The 20929-nt window shown below is 43.4% G+C and overlaps 1 protein-coding gene across 2 annotated transcripts in view; it reads right to left on the reverse strand.

Moving 5' to 3' along the window:
- The window catches only part of MLXIP (MLX interacting protein), a 44577-nt gene that overhangs the window by 6422 nt on the left and 17226 nt on the right, over nucleotides 1-20929 (reverse strand). The window contains exons 2-15 of one of the 2 annotated variants that reach the window (XM_021544576.3): nucleotides 15570-15676; nucleotides 15201-15286; nucleotides 13875-13964; nucleotides 13555-13596; nucleotides 12316-12487; nucleotides 11379-11468; nucleotides 10702-10793; nucleotides 9914-10604; nucleotides 7037-7158; nucleotides 6135-6321; nucleotides 5082-5206; nucleotides 2524-2622; nucleotides 1234-1361; nucleotides 103-226 (exon numbers count right to left, since the gene is read on the reverse strand). In XM_021544576.3, the coding sequence (XP_021400251.2) occupies nucleotides 103-226; nucleotides 1234-1361; nucleotides 2524-2622; nucleotides 5082-5206; nucleotides 6135-6321; nucleotides 7037-7158; nucleotides 9914-10604; nucleotides 10702-10793; nucleotides 11379-11468; nucleotides 12316-12487; nucleotides 13555-13596; nucleotides 13875-13964; nucleotides 15201-15286; nucleotides 15570-15676 (2155 nt within the window). The other variant, XM_077787252.1, reaches the window with a different exon arrangement.

Consider the following 20929-nt stretch of genomic DNA (forward strand, 5'->3'; position numbering starts at 1 on the left):
TGAGTAACTTGGCTTTAAGTCACAGCATCAGAATCCCAAGTTCTTGGCTCTAAAAGTACCGGTACCAAAGCCCAGGTTCATCAGGTTGGTATAAAAGGATACAATCCAAAACTTCCAGTTCTGCAGGGTCCTAATTCTCACGTACTCATCAAACATCTTCCTCATGTGGTCAAACCTTTTCCGCGTTACGGGAACCCCGGTAGCAGGGAGCTGCTGCTGGCAAGAACTGAGATGTTTGGAGGTCAGAATCTACCAAAAAGGACACATTTCTCTCCCAGAATACACTACAGCATGAGAAAATTGTGTATTCCTGGTATCTCTGGTGGAGGGGCTTCCCCATGCATGATCCCCTCAGTGTAACTGCTCCAATCAGGAATAAAAACTCTTTTCCCAACAACTTTGCATATATTCACGCAGCAAAATGATTTATCAAGCTGCTACAAACACTTCTGGTTACCAACAATGAAACTGAAATCAAAGTACAACATAGAACGAAGTTATTTTGGGCATCCATTAAGGACAAGGCACATTAGGAGTCAAGGAAAAATTTACAGTTACTCCAAAGCATTGTTACAGAAGATGTAACAGAGATTCTTATAAAACAGACAAATTTAAAATAAAACTAAGCAGACTTCATTGTATCTTGCAAGAGAAATAAAAATACTTTGATTTACCACTAATTTTAATGTCATGGCTAAGCCTGACACTTCTGGAGATAGAAGTAAAGCCACTGCAGTTCTCAATGTGCTTTGCAATAGTACATAATCAAAGCTACAGATCAAACTGAGGCACTGGGAAGGTGAAGTGATTTATGCCAGTTATGTTCAGCCAGCGGCAAACTTCTGGAGCCCAAGTTCTGTGTCTTATGTACTCAGTCACAATTTTATATAAAAATTGACTGCATTTGAGAGGAAAACTGCAGCAAAGCCATTGTGAAGTGTTCAATCACCAATGAGCTTTATAAAAACATCCTCACTGACCTCTTCTCAGAACTATTCTGACCTGACACATCCTCCCTGATGCAGCCTCTGTTGTGCATTCCATGCTCAGAGCTTGCTGAAAATCCACACGGTTTGCCCCAGAGCCCATCCCACAGCAGCTCTGCTTGGAGCTGTCAGCAGCTCTGTTCAGTCCAACACCCATCTGCTCCCTGGTGTGACAGTGAGCACCCTCTCCCTGCTGTTTGGCACCACTGAAGCTGCTGCTCCATCCCTGGGAGCTCCCCATTCTCACAGGATGGTGGCGTTCAGCTCCTCGATTTCCTCCCGGAGGCGCCTGGTCTCCTCCTGCATCTGGGTCCTCTCCTGCTGCAGCTTGGCAATGTATTCCACTGTCTTCTGCAGCGTGATGGCATGGCTGATCTAGGCCAAACACAGACACACAGCTCACTTCCTGCAATGATCTGAGGTTCACGATGAGTTTGTCCTCCTAACCTGCACTCCAGCACCTTCTAATTATCCTTCACTGTGAGTAAAAGCACAGGGTCAGGAGAGCAAAACACTTCAGATACTCAGCCCTATGTTTTTCTGAATCCTCTTCACACTCCAGTACAGAGAAATGTTGCTGTAGGGGTTGTCTTCTTCCATAAATTACATTTCTGCTACTTTGTTGAAAGAAGTATTTTAATAATTTAAAATGTTTTATTTCATTATCTGTCCTGTTAAAAATATTTACACTTCTTACTTAAGTACTGAAGTACGTGCTACATATCTAGACAGATTTATAGTGCTGGTAGAAGCACTGTTTTAAGTTGATAATATAAATTACTTAGTTTGGGAAACCTGAAGTTATTAAACAGAAGAACCCATCAAAGGAAATAATAATACTCTTCTGTTTGGAGAAACCAATTAAAAACCTGTACTTGACAAATAAAATAACCAGGCATTTCAATAAAGCTGAATTTTCAAAAAGGACTTCCTTTCAAATAGACTATTCAAGTCAGGAAGTGAAATTCTGACAACATATCGCCTAAATTTCTGAAACTATAAAAAGTATAAAAACAAATCAGCATGCTGCACAAAAAGCTTTCATAATTTTCATGTTTCAAAGCCACTGGTATTTAAAGGACACAAAAAATTTTGTTGTGCAGATATATCTGTATTTCAATTTAGTAAACTAAGTTGAGTAAGTGTAGCCAGAATAAGCTTCTCATCTGGACAAAGTCATTGGACAATAAGAAATCAGTTGGGAATTCTTTTCTCTGTGAATCCAAGCACAGATGACAAGTGAAAAGGGGAAAATGACCCTGATTCTTAAAGACAGCTGGGTGGTGTAAAGAGTCCTAATGAGATTTTCCAAATCACCTGAACTGACCATGCTGGGAGATCTCAATGGTGTAGGAAATGCTAGGAATTTACCTGAGCTACCAGTCTACCTCTGCTCACTCCTGTGTTCCAGCAGTGTGTTCTCTGCTGTGCCCAGCTGACCACCCAGCAGTGAAATGACTACATTTATTAACAAGACTTTTAGAATGGTTCTTTCTTACATTTCATATTAAACAGGAAGTGCTGCTGCAGTACTTACCAACTTGGAGTTGGGGGACACCAAGCTGTTCAGAGCACTGAAACCACTCTTGATATTAGACCTTCGTTTTTGTTCTGAAAGATGCCTCATCCTTCGATTCTGCATAAATAAAATCAGTTCCATCTATGCTGTTCTCCTTTACTGTTCTACTGCTATGACTATTTCACCTACTCAAAGTCAGTATCATTTTTGTTGACTTGCTGGCATTCACAGTTTCCCCTGGAATGACTCTCCATTAATTCGTTATTAAGAATCTTAATAACGAATTGACAGTGTGTTTGTGGACAACCCACCTCTGACATCTGCATCTATTTTAAGCATCACAAGCCAGAATGGCAAGGAGAAAATGTAAAAGATATTATATTAACTGGAGGTTCTCGACTTGTAGAGCATGCACATGATTTGTTACTTGCCAGCAAGGCACACAAACGTTTGAAAGATACTATTTGTCTGTGAATTACTTTAGCAGAAATAAAAGGACAACCTACACATCTTTCTAAGCTTCAGTTGTGTTATCAGGAAGTAAAATATTTAGGATTTATATTAACAAAAGAACAAAGATCAATAGACCCAGAATTGGTCCAGGCTGTGGTAGAAATACCTTGCAAACAAAGAAAACAACTGGCAGGATTTTTTTAGGTACATGAGGATCCTGCAGCTCTTGAATCCCAGGGCTGGGGAGCTACAAAACCACTGACAGGAGCTCACAAGTTTGTTGTCTATAGAAAGAAAAGACTTCCCAAGCTATAAAGTGAGCTGTAGTTTCTGCTCGGGCACTGGGAATACCAGATTATTCCAAGGTCTCCGAGCTGCTGAGGAGAAAGGAGCAGATCCCTTCCCAAAGCTGGGGCCACACCGCCGCCCTGTGGCTCCAGCCCAGCTCAGCTGGAGCCTGGAACAGCCAGGGATCATCCCTGGGATAGTCACACGTGTCACAGCCACAGCAGGGACACAGAGAAAGGATCCAGGAAGGAACCAAACGACTCCAGATATGACTCTGAAAATCCCCACTCCACACAGAGGTGTGTGAAGGAGGTGCAGAGACCATAACTATAACAGCCCAAGGATTTCTTTGTTCTGAGTCCCTCTCTTGCATCACCAGTCTGAGTTGTTCCTATTGCTGCACAACTCAATTACTGTCTTTTCCTGGGAGTCTGCCACAGGAAACCTGGGATGAAGGAATTATTTAACAGAGTTTGCACTTTGAGAACACATTCCTGGCAGAGTGAGGCTTTCTGGCAGCAGTTCACCATCACCCCACTTTATAATGGAGGAAAGCAATGTAACAAAGCAGTGAAGCAGTTGCCCAAAACCACAGAAAATTCAGGTCCATGAGCAGAACTGAGATTTCCAGTGCACTCCATGCTTTGCCAAACTGAAATAACCATGTTACCTAGCAATACAGAACTGTTTAATTTAACTAACAACACAGAGGAACAAAAGCACATACATCTGGAGCCTGGCAAATATCACTGTTTCTCTCTTGGCTTACAAAAGAGTTACTAACAATATATAGCCAAACCAATTCCTGTCAGAGCAGGTGTGTTTACATGGCTGTAAAGCCATGTCTTTGCTTTTCCATCTAGTGACCACTTTCCCACCATCAGCCAAGCCCTACTAATTTGTTCCTTTATTATCATACTCTCTAGCAGCAGAACAGGCTGTATCCACTGCTTGTGAGCTCTCATGCCAAGCAAATACCTGCCAACTTTTATGAGTAACTTGCAGCATGGTCAGCAAGGGGCATTTCTGATTGTCCTCTGCAACAGATCTAGACCTGAGTTTAGTCACAGGTTGCAGGTGTCAAACTTACCTTTCTGCCCTAGAGTAACCAAACTGCCACCAACTCACAGGGTACACAGAGCCAGAGAAGCCAGAAAGGGGCTGGCACTTGAAAAACTGTTAAGTAACACTCCCTTCCACAACAGAATATGAGGTTTTCTTGGAGAAGTTTCTCATACTACCACAGAAAGTGTTCTGACAAGGTCAGCTTGTGTGTGAGCTACAACCAGCACTCAGGTGCTATCTCTAGACCTCCAAGTTCTTACCCCAATAATTCTTGAAGGGTTTTACAGGTGTAACTCGTAGAGTTTGTGGAGCTGCTTCTCTGTGGAGCAGCATAGCATCACTGGAGACATGTAAGTAACTCAGCAGGTCAAGAACTTCCCCTCCAGCGATGGCCAGAGCCCTGCAGACTAAAGAGCCCCAACAGAACAATGGCAAAAAGCCACAGTTTAGAACACTAAGCCTGAAACCTTCGACCAAGTAAATTGACAACACTCCAATGAGCCACAGGAGGAACTGCTGTCACAACCATAGGGACCTACAGAGGTACAGCTAAGCCTGGCCCCTCTGGTGATACATCCCTGAGGAGCAGAGTAGATTAGAGTCTGACATTTTGGATTGCACAGAGCAGCACAGATGCAGCAGCAAGCTAAGCTTGACACGCAAATATGCTACTGTCCTGAAGCACAACTTTCTCTAGCTATGCTCAGACATCAGGACAAAAAAGTAGCTATGAAAGCAAAGAAAAGCCCCTCAAAGGAAAGGATACACACCTTAAGTGCAGCCACAGTAGGGTCAGTGGCAGGTTTTCCTGAGCAGCTGCTCTGAGGAGACTGTGGACTGGGGCTCTGCTCAGAGGTGCAGGGGGAAGCCTGGCCTGAATTCTGACAGTCCCGGCCTTCAGAAAGGAAAAAAACACAAGACACATTAACAAACAACTTTCTGTAGCAAATGTAACTGCTGAGAAGTTTCTACTCAGAATTGAACTGAAATGCAGTCAGCAACTAAATTATACTGTTTGATGCAGCAACCACATGCTAGAAAACATCAGGACTGGGAAAGCTTAGGATATCAGGTCCCATGACACATCCTGAATAGCAAGATGTAATAGTCCTTTCAGACACATACTTCACAAAAGCATGTTGGAGGCACAGGCTGTGACTCCATTGTCCTGCTGGGCTCCCCCATTTGTCTCTAAAGGCCTGGGAAAGATGGTGACACAGTGCTGTGGTTTGACACGGAAAAATAATTTTTCTCGGAAGGCAGAGGTCACTTTGGATATTGACCAATTAAAGGTCAATACGCCTCTGAGAACACAGAGGGGTTAAAAGCAAAATTCTTAGGAGAACTTAGAACATTTTCATAAAGGCACTGGCATTGTGCCAGTGTCAAACCATAACACACTTATAAGCCATTTACCACCAGAAACCAGCCCAGCACATGCAAAAGGAGTCTTTTCACTTACCTACAAGGATTGTGTCTGAGATCCTCCAGTCAGTATCACAGCTATGACACTGAACAACAAACCTATTCAGCACTTCCTACACAGATGCCTTTCATTTCTTGGTGACTACAACAGCACATCCTTTTAGGAAGGAACCACTTACAGGAAGCACAAAATCACAGTTTGTGGGGATGTCGCACAGTCATTTAAGATAAGAATTGGAAACTACTGGATGCAAGTGAAGCTGTGGGGTAGAAGGGCCTGAAAAGCTTTTCCTTCAAAAATTAACTAGGGATCCTCAAGGCCTATTTACATCCTGCCTACCCAACAGAAACACACTTCCATGTGCAGGGGAGAGAATGCTTACAGCTTTCTAACTTACTAGGTGTAGGTGAAGGAACTTGTGAACTGCAACAGTGGGAAGGGATGTGCTCTCCTTTCACCAACACATCTTGGACTACACTAGGAGGAAAGAGATGTGAGCCTGTGGACTGGCTTTGTTGACTACTTGGTGCTCGCTGTGCTGGACCAACCAGAATGTTACTACGGAACTCCGTCACCCCGGGAGCCTGGGAACAGCACAGAAACAGCACAGAGAAAACAGAGAGAAAGAGAGAGCAGGGGGGGCAGTGTGGGGGCAGAGGGAGAGAAGGGATGAGAGAAAGGACAAAGTGGGAGAGAGATTAAGAGAGAGAAAGAGAGATTTGTTACCTTGCCTTTCACTAAAAGTAGCAAATTAATACATGATTAACAATCTGATGACATGAAACAAGGGCTAATATATAAGGAACTGGCAGGCACCAAAGTCAGGCTTCTGGCAGGAGACCAGTATCCTTTCATAACTTAAAGCAGTATTACAACACATCAACAGCATAATATACTAAAATCTACCTCCATCTTCCTGCACACAACACATTGGGGAAACCCACGCACATACCCAAGGCATGTTTTCCAAAATGGAAGTGGAAAGGTGAGCTCCCTGGGCTCCTTCCAGCTTCTGCACAGTTAAAGCACAAACCATCCCCATCTACAGCACTGTGAATACAGGCCTCCTTGGAATCTTACTGTCCTGTGAGACAGAGCCTGTCAAGACTATAAAGTGCTTCCAAGCCCATGATGTGGCTACATTAAAAACAAGCAAATACAATGCTGAATGCACAAATGCATACGTTGGGTAACAGATATTTACTGGACTTGTTACCCACCAGAGCACATTATGGCTCTAACTACTTGCAAATAACAGGCCTAAAAAACAAAGATATAATTTTTTTTTCTTCTCCTTACTCTGACAATTCCAGCTGGTGCAATTGCAACATTAGACTGAGACGTGGCTGGCGTCAAAATCCCCTCTCTTTTTAAAGGTGCTGGAGTTACAATCACAGCTCTGGACTGTCCCTGAAAGGCAGCTGAAGAACACAATTCAGTTAGAATAGTTAATGATACAAAAAAAAAAAAAAAAAAAAAAAAGGAAATTGTATTGTATGAAATAACTTGTAATTGCATGGATCAATGGGCATCTATTTGGAACTATTTCACTGCAGTATAAAATGCCACCAGTCTTCCAATAATCTAAACCCCTTCAACTCATTACAAAGGACTACAACACTCCAGCTATTTCTGAGTTTTCTAACATCACTGTCACTGTTTCACAGTGAGTTTACAGAGGCATGTAGTAATTCAGGGAGATACAGAGTGCCTTTATTCTGTCAGAGCTGGGTTTGACAGGAGGAGGACCATCTTCAGCTCTCCTCTTCCATCCACACTTCGGGATCTCAGGCTTGTTCTGCTGACCCAGGAATGGTCAACGACTCAATACCTCATGCTTCCTTGTATATATATATATATCTTAAATCCTTTCCCTCAGCAGTTCAGTCTACCAGCTTCTTTCACTGTCTGGTTTTACAGCTGCTTTAGATGACACACAACCACAAGACAACCAAATGTGACTGGGAATCAGCATCAAAATTCCACAGAATATAAGAACCAAGAGTTCTGCAGTTTTTAGGCAGCTAGAGGTAATTCTGAATAGCAGTAAATGTCTCCACATGAATCTGTGAAGATCTCCATGTAACCAATGCAGATGTGCAGTTACTACCACGGCATTCATGCTGACATTGTTCTTGCCCAGTCTAGACAGAACATGACATAGCTTCTGTCTGGGTCTTGATGAACTGAAGCAAACATACTCTTGGCTGTACTGGTGCAGTTCTTTGAACAAATAAAGTCATGATTCAGGAGGAGTGTCAGCACAGCTCAGCCCCTGCCGAGCCACCCCTCTGCAGTTCAGGACACTGAAGGACACACAGCAGGACAGGGAGACAGTGCAGGGTTATCAATGTCCCCTCCCTGACAGTCTCACCTGTGCCTGACAACTGTGTTTTGACTCAGCTGGAGTTTCTGCAGAGAGGCCTGGGGAATGCACAAACCTTGTGCCAGTCCTTGCGTGGGTCTGTCTGGAGGAGAGCTCTGTCACTGACACAAGGAGTTCATTCTTTGAGCATTCCCACATCAAAAGCTGGAATCACAACCTTTCCACTGCTCACTGATGTTCAGCTAGACTTATGACATCTCTATTGATCTTAAAAGCCTACTCTTGCCAGAGCATTAATGCTGCTGCATGGGGTTGGCCTTTGTGACTTCCACATTAGGGGACATGCAGCAACCAGCTACAATATTTAGAAGTCACTTTACATGATTCCTGTTTCTGTCCTACATATGCATCTTTTGCCAGACTCGGCACATTTACCATGAAGTGGTGATGGCAGTGAAGTTTTGCACCTGATGAGACAATCTGTACAGATTTTTGGGTCCTTATACCACACAGCAGTTTTAACACAAGATATGTAATTTGCTTTACAGTCAGATGATTTGTTTGCCCTGGACACAAATGACAGGCATAAATGCCTCAGTTACAAGTACTGATGTTTATTCTGTTTCCAAAAATAAAGCTCTAGTATTTATATAAATTCTTGGATTTGTCCCCTGAGCTTGATGTCCCAGTAGTTTAAGAACACCGTGATACCCAAATACATGCCATTAATCTAGATGAGAAACAAAGCCACTAGTTGTGATGATCTAGAAGTAAATGGTGGAACACTGGGAAAGTAATATATGGGGTGAGGAACAACACCACAGGAAGCCCTGAGAAAAGCAAGAGCACAGGCTTTCTGAAAATGAGTTGCCTACAACCTTTACTAGGTGAGAAATGCATGTCTCAACTGCTGAAGGTACATGGAATGTTGGTTTACAACACATGTAGATAGGAACACTGCCATTAACACCCTTATGCTATTAATCATGGGCCAAATTGATTCCAGTGACATCCTAGAATTCCATCTTGGGTCTGTTCTACTGAACAGTGATTTTTCTTTTTGGTGGGTAACCTCACTATCAGGCTCTGGCAGACACACCTACTCCCTAGTAAAGCCTGTTTAACATTACTCCTCCAGGCAGGCTTTTTTTTGAATTATTGTTGCACATTTCAAGTGGCTGAAGTCACTTGGCCCCCAGCCAGCACAAGTCTAAAAACAGACTGCAGTATTCCCAAGAAGAGCATTCTGCCTGTCCTACTCCAGCCTTGAGCTTTCCCACAAGAACCACCTCAAGCAAATTCTTGCTTTGTATCTTGTTATTCTCTGCCTTGTGCAGCACCAGTGGCTCCAAATCCCACCCAGTGTGGAAGTCCCAGGTGTTCCTACCCCAGCCTGATACTCACTCCTGACTTAAAGCATCTCAAGGGTCTCTAGACTGCTTGAGACAAAGATCTCCAGCTCCCTCAGGAGAATCTCCTCCTCCACTCGTGGCTGAGTGCTCTGAGGGGCTGTTAATCACAACAGCATCACACCTAAATCCAGAGCTTCTATAGGGCAGGAGCACAGAGCTGGTGCAGCTACACAGCCCAACACAGATGATACAAAAAGAGACCCCCTTTTGCAGGTCAGCTTTTCACACTCAACCAAACTGCTTCCAATCCTTGCAGCAGTCCAGAGCATCCCATTGAACAGTGCAGCCACTGCATTCAGCCAGTGCATTCTAGGGTTCCGTGGACACACTCAGAAGCTCTATTTTAATTCATTATGTAAAGCAAGAAAAGCAAGAAGGTCTTTTCCTCCTGCTAGTCCCACTCAGAAAACAAAACCATCCTCCCACAGTGCTCCTCACCTGGGGTGATGAAGGCATTCTTTACCACTAAGGACACTGTTTCAAGCTTCGGAGCAGGCACTATTTTTTGTGACTGTTTGGGCCTTGTCCCAGCACTGGCCAGAGGAACAGGTTTGGGGAGTGCAAATGTCAGCTGGGACTGCAGCTGGGGCCGGGGCTGCCCCTGCACAACAGCAGTCTGGAAGGCCAGGTTACAAGGCACTCCTGCCCCTGGCTGCTGCGTGGCCAGCACCAGGCTCTGGCTCTGGCTCTGGCTGAAGGTGGTGGCAGGGGCGTTGTGGGTCAGCGTGGCAGAAGCCGTGTGGGTGATGACCGAGGATTCGCAGAGGCCGAATTTGGGGGTTTCCGGAGCAGCGAAGGCGGCGGGCGCGGGGCTCAGGCTGGAGCTGAGCGGCACCGCGGGCAGCGGGGGCTGCTGCTGGGCACCCGTGGGCTGCTGCTGGGCACCCGTGGGCTGCAGCAGCGGCAGGGGCGATTGGAACACGGACATGAAAGTTTGTGGCCCGCTGAGAGACGAGTCAGGAGGGAAGTCTGCAGGCTGGATGAAAGATCCCCCACTTCTAATGCTGGAACACTGGTCAGCAACGACGTCAGGAATGACAGGAGGAGGTACTGAGGAAGGAATCAGTCCATCATTGATGTTCCCTGCTGGAAGCGTGCTGGGCAACGAACCCGCTGGCAGGCCAGGAGACTGAGAGACAAGGAAAGGTCACTGATTCAGACATGTCTGAACTCCTCCTGAGAGGACATGGCTCATGTCAGAGCCCTCTGTTTGAAACCTCTCTTACCTGGGAAGAGTGGCTGCTGCTGTCTGTGGTAGCTGAGCTGACAGCAGACACGGAAGGGAAATAATTACTGGAGCGACTGGGCGTGAATAATTCTGAAATATTAAAAGCCACCTATTAATTCTCTACTTTTCATACTTAAGATACAGCATTGCTAGATCCTAAAATTCACAGGAATATCAGTAAAATTTAGCAAATAATGAAACCGTGAGCTTTTTCCTTCATACAACTGCTGTTGACTAAGTAGTGAATTGCTGTCTCCCAGAGGAACTGATCTCTTTGGGGCTGACTCCTTCAACTTTCATGCAAACTGGGACAATGCAAAAATCAGTCCTGTTAAAGGTTCATCTACACAAAGAGAGCCTGATCCTCAGTGAGTCCCACAAAGTACAGTTATCTGATGCAGACTGCTTGCAGAGCCAGCAAACAGACATGACTCTCTTTACTTCCATGAAGATCCATAACCATCAAAGTTGTCAGCAGTAGTTTAATGTTATATGGAATTCTTCACAGTGCCATAAAACATTCAAAGACAAACAGAATGTTAAATGTCTTCATCGCTAAGAAGTGTGAAATGGGGAAACCTTAGATGTTTGTAACACTTCAACGTTTTTTTAAAACCTAGTTCATAAATCACTGCAATATTTAAGAAATTAATGAACTCTATATATGATTCTTACCCTGAAAAGGCTCGAAAGTGTCCATAAAATCAAAATTTGGCTGGAGAGGAATAAGCCCTGGTTGAATCATGTCAGCATTTCCTAAGTGTCCTGCAAAATTCAAGAGACAGATTAGATTAGCTTCCCATTACTCACAAAATAACAGCAGCAGGAATAAAACATTCCACAGCCAGGCTTGGCCAAGATGTTACAGAAAAATTGCTGCTGAAAGGAACTGAGCATCTGCTTCTCTTCAGAGCTACAGCACAGTCCCAATATCAAAGCCATTGGGGAATGAAACTTTCAATTACTAAAATGGAAGAAGTGAAACCCGAAGGCTCTAATTGACACAACCTTGCTGGGAAGCACTGCCTGACCCACCACAGCTCATAACAGAGTATTTTAAAGTAAACCATCACCCATTTCATTTGCCTTGAGTACAATCCATGTAAACCATGGCTGCTCTGGAGTTGCTCAGACATCCATGCAGCAAGAATGGTGAACAGTGGATATGTGCTTCCCATCAGAGCCTCTAGACAGAGTTGAACAGCTCTTGGGATTGTTTGTACAGATGAAACCTGCACTGGTTCTACAGGACAAAGCCAAACAAAAATACACAGGCACTCCCTTAAAAATACACACAAGTATGCTTTCAGATAAATCACAATGCCTTCATCACTGATAAAGTAAATACTGCTCATTACAGATTTATTCAGAGCAACATTACGGGGAAAAGTTGGGAGAAGCGCATAAGAAGCTAAGACAGAAATTAAATTTGGATCATTAATTGGGATTCTATAAGCTACAGAACCATAAGACAGCTACATTCCCTGACCTGTTTTCATCTGTATCAGCAATATAAGATAGATTTCTTCGGCAAGATTACAAGAGCACCAAAGCAACAAACCAGAGTTTTTGTAGGGGTTCTCACTGCAACATAACTACAGCCAACAAATACCTATGTCCCTGGAATTTGGCCAGGAAACCAGCTGATGTGAGGAGAGCGTGGAGAACAGGGTGTCAGTGAACTCGGACATGAGCATGTCTGCATCCAAGAGGCTGTCTTCCTCCATGGGGACAGGGGTTTCTCTGCCATACCTTCTTTTTTGCCCGAGAACCACATCATCATCCTGTCAAAGGAAAGGAAGAGAGGTCAGGCTGCCTAGCAATGCCAAAGCAGTCTGGTGCATAGCTATAAAAGCAGCCCTCATTTTCCACATTTTTAAAGAAAGAACCTCTCTTTGAAGGGACATCAAATGGACTGAAACATTTCAATGGTGCTTCTGATACATCAGCAACTTCAGCTCACTGAAATACCACAATGCTCTGGGAAAGGTTTTTGCCCAAAACTCAGACAGTGACTAGAAGGATGTAAGACAAATAATAACACTTCCTTGTTTAATTGATTACACAAGTATTTTTGCATTCAGTTTAACAATCCCTTTGTTTGAATAAAGATTAAAAATAATAATACAACTAGCAAGAATGCAAAAAACAACTCTTGTCTTGTGAGATGTATCTGAAACTCTGAGTCACAGTGAAGTGTAATTGTACTCCGAGTTTGCACAAGACACCTTTTGCCCATGAAAAATACAACACAGTGTGACTTGGCTTACCCATCCCTCACTACAGGCTGAGTTAAACTGCACTGCCTTGCAAAAACAACAGAACAGTGCTTCTGATCATCGGTTTATATACCCAAAATAGGTTTGACAGTTTAAGGGGACATACTAAATGGTGATACCACTGTTCCTTTAACCATTCTGTCCTTTTATAGGATCATGGCATATTATCTGCCTGAGCTGTGGGCACAGCAGGAAGATCTGCAAAACACAGCTCCCACATCTTCACAGATCCAGTTACACAAGCAAAGCAGCAGTGCCAGTTACAACTCAGTAACAAGATGAAACCATGTGCCATCCCTCAAAGAGATCGATCTCTCTGGGCATGCAATGCTGATTCCCATTTCTTCTGCCACAGCATTTTACATTCAACGTCTCCTCCATCCAATTCAAGCTACAAATCTCACATTGCTCTCAGAGGCACAGAACATTAAGGTGTCTAACCTTAATTAAAGCTTAAGCAAGATGCTTGTATTTAGATTTTAATCAAAGCAAGCTACTGCACGTTACAGCTTTGTTATCTACTGTGGGTTCTACAAGCATAAATGTTGCCACTTCTCAGAGGTGTTACCTACCCTGACCAAACTTGAAAGATCTTCATCTTTGTGTTTCTGTAACTGCAAAAGGAGAACACAAAAGATAGTGAAGTCAGAATAGGCTCTATGTGCCAGAGGAAGACCTGATTTTGCAAAACTTTTAAGACCCAATCATGCACAATCAGTCCTAGCACAATAATTTTTAGTTAAGTGGAACTAATCAGATGAGCATGTCTGTACCAGCTTATCATCTGTTTTAAGTATTCTTGCATGCCAGAAAAAGTGATAGAAAAACTCAAAAAGCAACAACATACTGAGCAAGCTCAAGCAAACTACTTTCACTATGTAAACCAACAGACCCTTTTCTTGAAGTATGTTCTCCACTTGTGGTATTCCCTAATGACTATTTCAATTCTTCGTTTCCAGTATTTCCCTTCTGTTGCAATGGCCTGAGAACACAAACACATACCATGAATTACACAGAATCACATAAGGGCTGAATATTCAATACATTTCCAAGCAAATATTCAGGCATAAAAAATGCAAAAGAAAGCATGCTAATTCTCTTTGAGCTCATGTATCAGCAGCCCACACTGTCCCAGAGTTCAGCTATCACAGAGCAAATCTGACAGTACTAACTTCATTTTTCCCACAAAAACCAAACACGAGGTGACATGTGACTGCATTGTCAGCATCTCCCACAGCAGCTCAACCATAACCAAGAGTTAAGAAATGGCAAAAAAAACCCCCTTTAAAATTAATTTACTGAAATATAATGTATAAAGCATACAATATCCTGTGAATTTCACAAGGTCACATGCAGACACACATAAGCAAAAGCTGCTACGAATGACACAAAGCAATAAAATTCCGATGTCCAGCTCAGGGGGGACCTTGCAGGCCACACACTGATGGCAACAAAAGGATCACATGATATGGGTCTTCAATGTATCACAGAAAGCAGTGTGTAAGTTGGGGAGAGCAGACTAATGAGAGCCTTAACTTTGTGTTTGAGGGTCACTTTCAACACAAACATCAACACTGTTCTTTCAAAAACCTGAGACAGTTCCACAAACTCATCTGGAACTCCTCTGAGTTATAAATTACTCTAGAGTTATGCAGTATAGAGAGAGCCACATATTGCCACATCAAGGGCCTCACTGGTTTTCTGCAAGGAGCCAGAGGGCAGATGTTAGTTTTCATTTATGTTTACAGGAGCACAAAAATGAAAGAACACAAACTCATATTTAATCTGTCTGTGAAACTACCTCGACAGAAAGAAAGAAATTGCTTATTCTCTTGAAACCACATCTCTCCAATTACATAAAATACAGAAAACTCTCCCAGGGTCACTTAGACTCAATCCTGAAAACAGTCATCACTCTGACTTCCCACCGACTCCCAGTCAGAAGACAGCAGTGGCTGTCAAAACCTTAACTATTCAAATAGCACTTCTATGACTTATGATTCATTAAACTACAATATTAACGTAAGTTACACAGATAACAAATGTCCTGCTGGTTGCACCTTTATCATCCTAATGTGATGAACTCACAGAACCGGGTTCACTCTGCTTTTAATGGTTCCTTCTAAATAAAAACAGAGCACAGATTGGCTATTCTACTCTTCTTCCCAGCAGACCAGAAAATCCTGTTACAAACTTCAGAGCTCAGGGTTTCACACACCTCTGGCCGCCGGTGCTCGTCGACATCCACGGAGCCGTCCAGAGGGGTCACAAAGTGGCACACGGGGTTCTTGCGCTTCTCCAGGTCTGAAACAACAACAGAGCTGTCACTTCAGCGGCCAGGTGTGACAGGGAGCCTAGCCAGGATTCCCTCCCAGTGAACAACACCAAACAGGGAGATCTCGGGCTGTGCTTGGAGCACTCGGCACATCATCAGTGTGGCCACACCCAGGAAAGCCCTGATCCAACGGCATTGCCTCTGGAACATCAGACCTTGAGCAGATTCCCGAGCTTTTCGCTCGACAATAATTTCAGTTCTCTGGTTCTCACTGGTGTCTCAGGGAAGACCCGCCCCCAGCACGGTACTTACACTGCATGTACCAGGCCCTCCAGATGGCGTTATTGAGACGGATTTTATCTCTCCACTGAAGCTTCAATCCCTTAAAATTTTTCCATTTTGGTGAAACCAACCTTCCGCTGCAACAAAACAGACACAAGTTATTCTGCTTTCAGTTTTTCTCTCTCCCTTCCTTTCAAGACAAAGCATCCCCCTAAACCAGCCAAACTGTTCACAGATGAAACAACAAGCCATGCTTGGTCACAGCTCACAAGGCTTCAAGTGTCCTCCTTAAGAACTAAAAACTGTCACAACTGGTCTCACCAACTTCAGCAGGAATGAAATTCATTTCACCCACACTTTACTCTTTGCCAATATCACACCTTTTCTAATCCCCACCTATGAGCTTCCACCAACTGTGATTGAGATTATTTAAAATTCAGAAACTTCTGCATGCTTGGTCAGATACGGTTCCATTCAATTTTCCAGGCTGGTAACAGTGGAAAGGAGGAATGAAATGCCAGTTCTGGCCTAAGAAAAAATATAACCCATCAATTCTACACTGCTTGTAATCAGAGCTGGGCACAAAGGAATACCAACAGGCTAGAAAGAGTAACTTTTCTCTGAGGAATGGCAAGGCTGGAAAAAGAAATGGTTTATGTATGAATGCTCCTGGGAGGCAGAAGGGAAATGAAAGTAAAAAGGAAGAAATAGCAGGGACTATAGTAAGCACTGTATAAACACAAACTACCCAGCCCTTAAAACACACCTTTATGAATCATTAATCCATACTACTGACAGGGCAGAGAAGTAGGAAATACTCATAACACAGTAAATTCTAAACCAGAGATTAAAGTATAGGAACTGTGCCTATCCCAGGTTCTCTCTCGTTTTGGGGGGGTTTAGCCCCACATCTTGCTAGTTTATGTCTCCTATGCTGTTTGTGCAACTTTGCTACGAGGGAATTGGACCAGCAATACCAACTGCAACCCACACAAGAAGGAAAGAAACAGGTTCACCTTGACACACTACAAGCATCAGGTCAAGTGGTGCTGGGCATGAAGGAATGGCAGGAGCAATGTCACCTACAAACACTGTGCCCTCAGAGAGATCCCCTGAGTGTGTGGTCAGTCAGGAATGGCCTCTGCCATGACCTGCAGTGGCAATGGCAGCAAAAAAACCAGCACAGACAGTGCCCTGGCACAGGCCATTTGCCTCACACATTCAGTACAAATGAACTCAGAGGGGAATTATTTCTCCTTAAAAGCTCATTTCACATTAGTTTTTAAAACAGCTGTGGAAATAGGAAATATATCCTACAGAAGTGCAAGGCACTTCCCTTGGCTCACCAAAGCCCATGCATAGAGCCTGAGGGTGGAGAACTGATAATTCCCAGTTTCCTATTTGGTCTGGAAAACCTCCCAACAGCAGCTCTTTTTTAAAGAAATCTTTTAATAAAACTTGCAAGACTAAAAACAAGTAAAAAGTCCTCAGCTTTAACAAAAGCAACCAGAATGCCAGAGCTGCCAATAACAGGATATTAAACTAACATTTTTTCACATATTTGGCTCACCATTTCTTTCCTCCCTTGCTGACACCACAACTGCTCTCACACTCAGGTAGTCCCACAACTCTGACAGTAACAGAGCAGCAAATGCCAGGCTTCAGCCAAAAGACAGGTAAAGAAAACCAGCTCTGCTCTTTCAATTTTACTACTATATAAAATGTCAGTTGTGGCAACAGGTTGTAGCAATGCACCGGTAGATGAGTTGTTGCCTGATTTTTCTTTCCCCTCCTTGTCTTCTTTAAAAATAAACTGTAATGTTCTTGTATGCACAAGGAAGCAGATGCAGAGACCAGGTAGGAACTGCACTCAAAGGGTAATTCCCAGCAGCAAGAGAACAAGCAAGTGACCAAGTTGTGAGCCCTGTCCATGCCCAGCTGCCCCTTTGGAGGTTAGGCTGGACACTGGACCATGCTACAAGGCTCTGCTGCAGCCTCTGGAACACTGGTGGTTGACTTAAAAAAAAAAAGTGTACCCAAAATAGAACATGAGCACCCCCAAGACAAGCAGACTTGCTGGAGCAAGCAACTTCACTGACTGGGAGTGAGAGCAAACTATGACAACTATTGGCAAGAAATAAAAAAATCATTGTTAATGTGCTTTTGCTGTCACTGGGCTTTAAGACACTCAGCACCATCTGTATGGTCACAGATATTTAGGAAATCCTTCTGGATTATTTCTTTTCAGTAGTGCATCTATACTCTACTCTTTGAAATATATCTCCCAAGACTCCACTTCTAAATTTCAAGACTTTTAGATAATGGAAAGATCTCCAGCTAGTTCATCTCACTGTTACCCAGCCCATGTGTCAGGGCAGAGAGTGGATTTCCACCAATTTAATATTTCTCCCATCACTGCAAACAACCCAACACCTTTGATGTTCACTGCACAGCCAGCTCTGCCTCGGAACCACTGCACACTTTGTCTTCCAAACCCAGACTAAATCACACCTTTTCCTGTTTCTCATCTCTACATTAACAGTCTGGAGACAGGAGATTAACGTGCTGATGCATCACCAGCACTGACAAAGTGCCCACATGCCTTTGACTAAGAAATCTGTCAACTTAATGTTCATCTCTTCACAGCTCTGTGTGACTCGACAGTTTGCCAAAGCAACAAAACTCTAATAATCTGCACTCAGAATAACAAGAGCAAATGCTTTTCTATAAAAAGACTAAAAGGAACTGCAATCGAGTCTGGTACGCTCCTTGCATCTTCAAAGAGCTAATTAAAACTGGAATTAAAACACAAATAGTTTAAAATATTTTCAATTACATTCTTAGAAAATACTAAACAAGACTAGTACATCAAAAGAAGGAAGTGATTAAGAACCTATTCTTAAAATAATTATTATTTTTAGTTCCCATGGGAGCAAAACACAAGTCCAGCTCGAGGTCATAAGTGAAATGACTTCAGCCTCAGTGGAGAGCAATCAGCATGAAGCTGACAACAATATTTAGACACTACTCCAAATTCCAAAGTCAATGTAAAGTCAATTACTTTGAACAGCACTGTGACTTGAGAGCAGCTGCCTAACTGAAAGCAGTCTTCAGATTTTAAATCAGCAAAACAACAAGGAAAAAACCCAAACAGCTGGAGAGACCATCTGGCTGCTGCTCCTGCCAGTTCTGTACGATCACGCCAACTCCTACAGCAAATGTGGAGCAACTTCCCAACAGGTGGATGCTCACCATGTACCTGCAGCACAACCCAAGAGCACCCCTGTGGGCCTGGCCCCCTGGCCAACAGCTGCTCCCAGCAAGGGGAGCAGGAGAACATCCCAAGGGAGACCTGAACCCAACAGTGCCAGCCAGGACAGCTGCCCCCACAGCTTGTGGCAACGCTGGTGCTGCACACAGGGTGCCCAAGCTGAGCAGCACAGGGAGCCAAGGTTCTGGGTGCATCCTGCAAGGAATGCTGCTGCCAGCAGCTCAGCTCATGTACGTGATGCTGGAAGAATAGGTGACTTTCATATTCTCTTCACTATCACACACAGATCAAATCAAAGCAGCTGAAAACCATCTGATGGGTGACTTGCAATGCATTCCAGCAGCTCAGCTCAGTCTCCCATGTAGAAATCTCCACCTCCCGAGTCCAAATGTCCTCATCAAGTGATTTGATCAACAGCAAACCAGCCAAAAGAGCTCCAGCTCAACAGCCAACAGAGCTGGAAATGCCCTTGGACGCTGTCACAGGAGAGGCTGCAGGCACCCAAGGCTGCCACTTCCACCAGTGAGTCCCAGATACAGCAACAGAGGCTGCAGTCCATTGCCAAGGTTTTCTACATGCATTTTCCCAGCTCAGGAACTACACCTCAGGCAACCGAGATCCAAGCAGGCAGACAGATAACAGGGCACTGATCTCTCACAACTCTCCATTTCTAAAACTCCAGTGAAAGCAGCTGTGTTTTAAAACAATTAGAAACCCTCAAACATCACAAAATTTGCAGCAAAGTACAAGAAACAGATATCCACTGTGTCTGTGAGCGTGACCTGATTCCCTTCAACACCTTTGATTTCTAAATTTTTCTTCAATCAACTGAAATGTAATTAGGGAGCAGGTTTGTATTCTAACAGTACCCTGAGAGTATCCATTTACAAGCAAAGTTTTGCCTCTGAGAACCTCATTGTTTTGTTCCAGGTTAATAACACTTCGTTAATGATCTCACAGGGCATTTTAGTGATGCTTTGGACTCGGTACAGATAAGGCAAAGGCGTGACCCTCTTTCTTAACAGATACACATGAGATGCCATTCACTGTTGCAAAATTTAAACCAGTAGTAGCCCTCCCTAGGACTGAAACAACATTCAATTAATGAACTCAATGCAAAACTCCTTCCAACATCTGTAGAAGCAAGATCGAGCTTTGAGATGAGGTGACTCACAACAGAAGAATCCCCTGTTCTCCTCCCTTAATCAGAGGATTTTACTATGGACTGCAGTCAGCATAAAACCGCAACACAAGCACCCTCTGGATTTGGGCAGAAAGGGACATTTATCTGCATGCAAACCCAGAAGAAATTTAGGGGTTTTTCATTACTTACTAGCATCAAGAAACGCCAGCATTTTTTGAAACTGGTTTCTACAAAGAGCACTGAAGGGGCAGAGAAGCAGACTTTAAAACATTAACATAAATTCCATATATCCTCGCTTAACAGGTAGTTTGAATACATGTCAATTAAATAGAAACTATATGGTACAGCATGGTAGAGCTTATGGGTTTTACACAGCTGAAATGCTTTATTTAGCTGTTTCTGATTCAACTTGCAGTTCCCGATTTTTTTATCTCCCTCAGAAATGCTCACAACAGTACCACAGCCTTATGTTTGAATCCTTTTCTAACAGCAGGCAATAGGGAAGACTTTGCTGTAAACATCAGCCTGAGAAATCCCCTTTTCCTGTTCAGAAAAATGTAAGTTCATTCTCCACACCATGACGTGTAAAAGTCGCTGAGCAGGAATTGCAGCTGGGAAGCAATCTTAGGGTTGTAGTGAACTAAATGCTGCATCAAGTAAGAAGTTTTTCAAATACACTCTGAAAACAGAATGCAGGATCTCCTGCTTAAAATAAAGAGTGAATTACATGCCCGTGGCTACAAAGTGTGTGAGTGACACAGTAGAAGTAGGACATAGATTTTTTCTTTTTTTTTTATGTACTACTGTACCTTGCACATAAACCCCCCATTTCCACCCTCTCATATTACACTTTTTTGATATGCAGAGACAAGGAAAATCTTTGGCTACATTTGGATCCCTAGCTCAGGAGGTGTTATTTTTTCTCTTCTCCTCAGAGAGCACCTGGCCAAGATCTGTGGTACATGGAATTTAAAC

Source organism: Lonchura striata, chromosome 18, assembly GCF_046129695.1.
Source record: "Lonchura striata isolate bLonStr1 chromosome 18, bLonStr1.mat, whole genome shotgun sequence".
NCBI classification, from domain to species: Eukaryota; Metazoa; Chordata; class Aves; order Passeriformes; family Estrildidae; genus Lonchura; species Lonchura striata.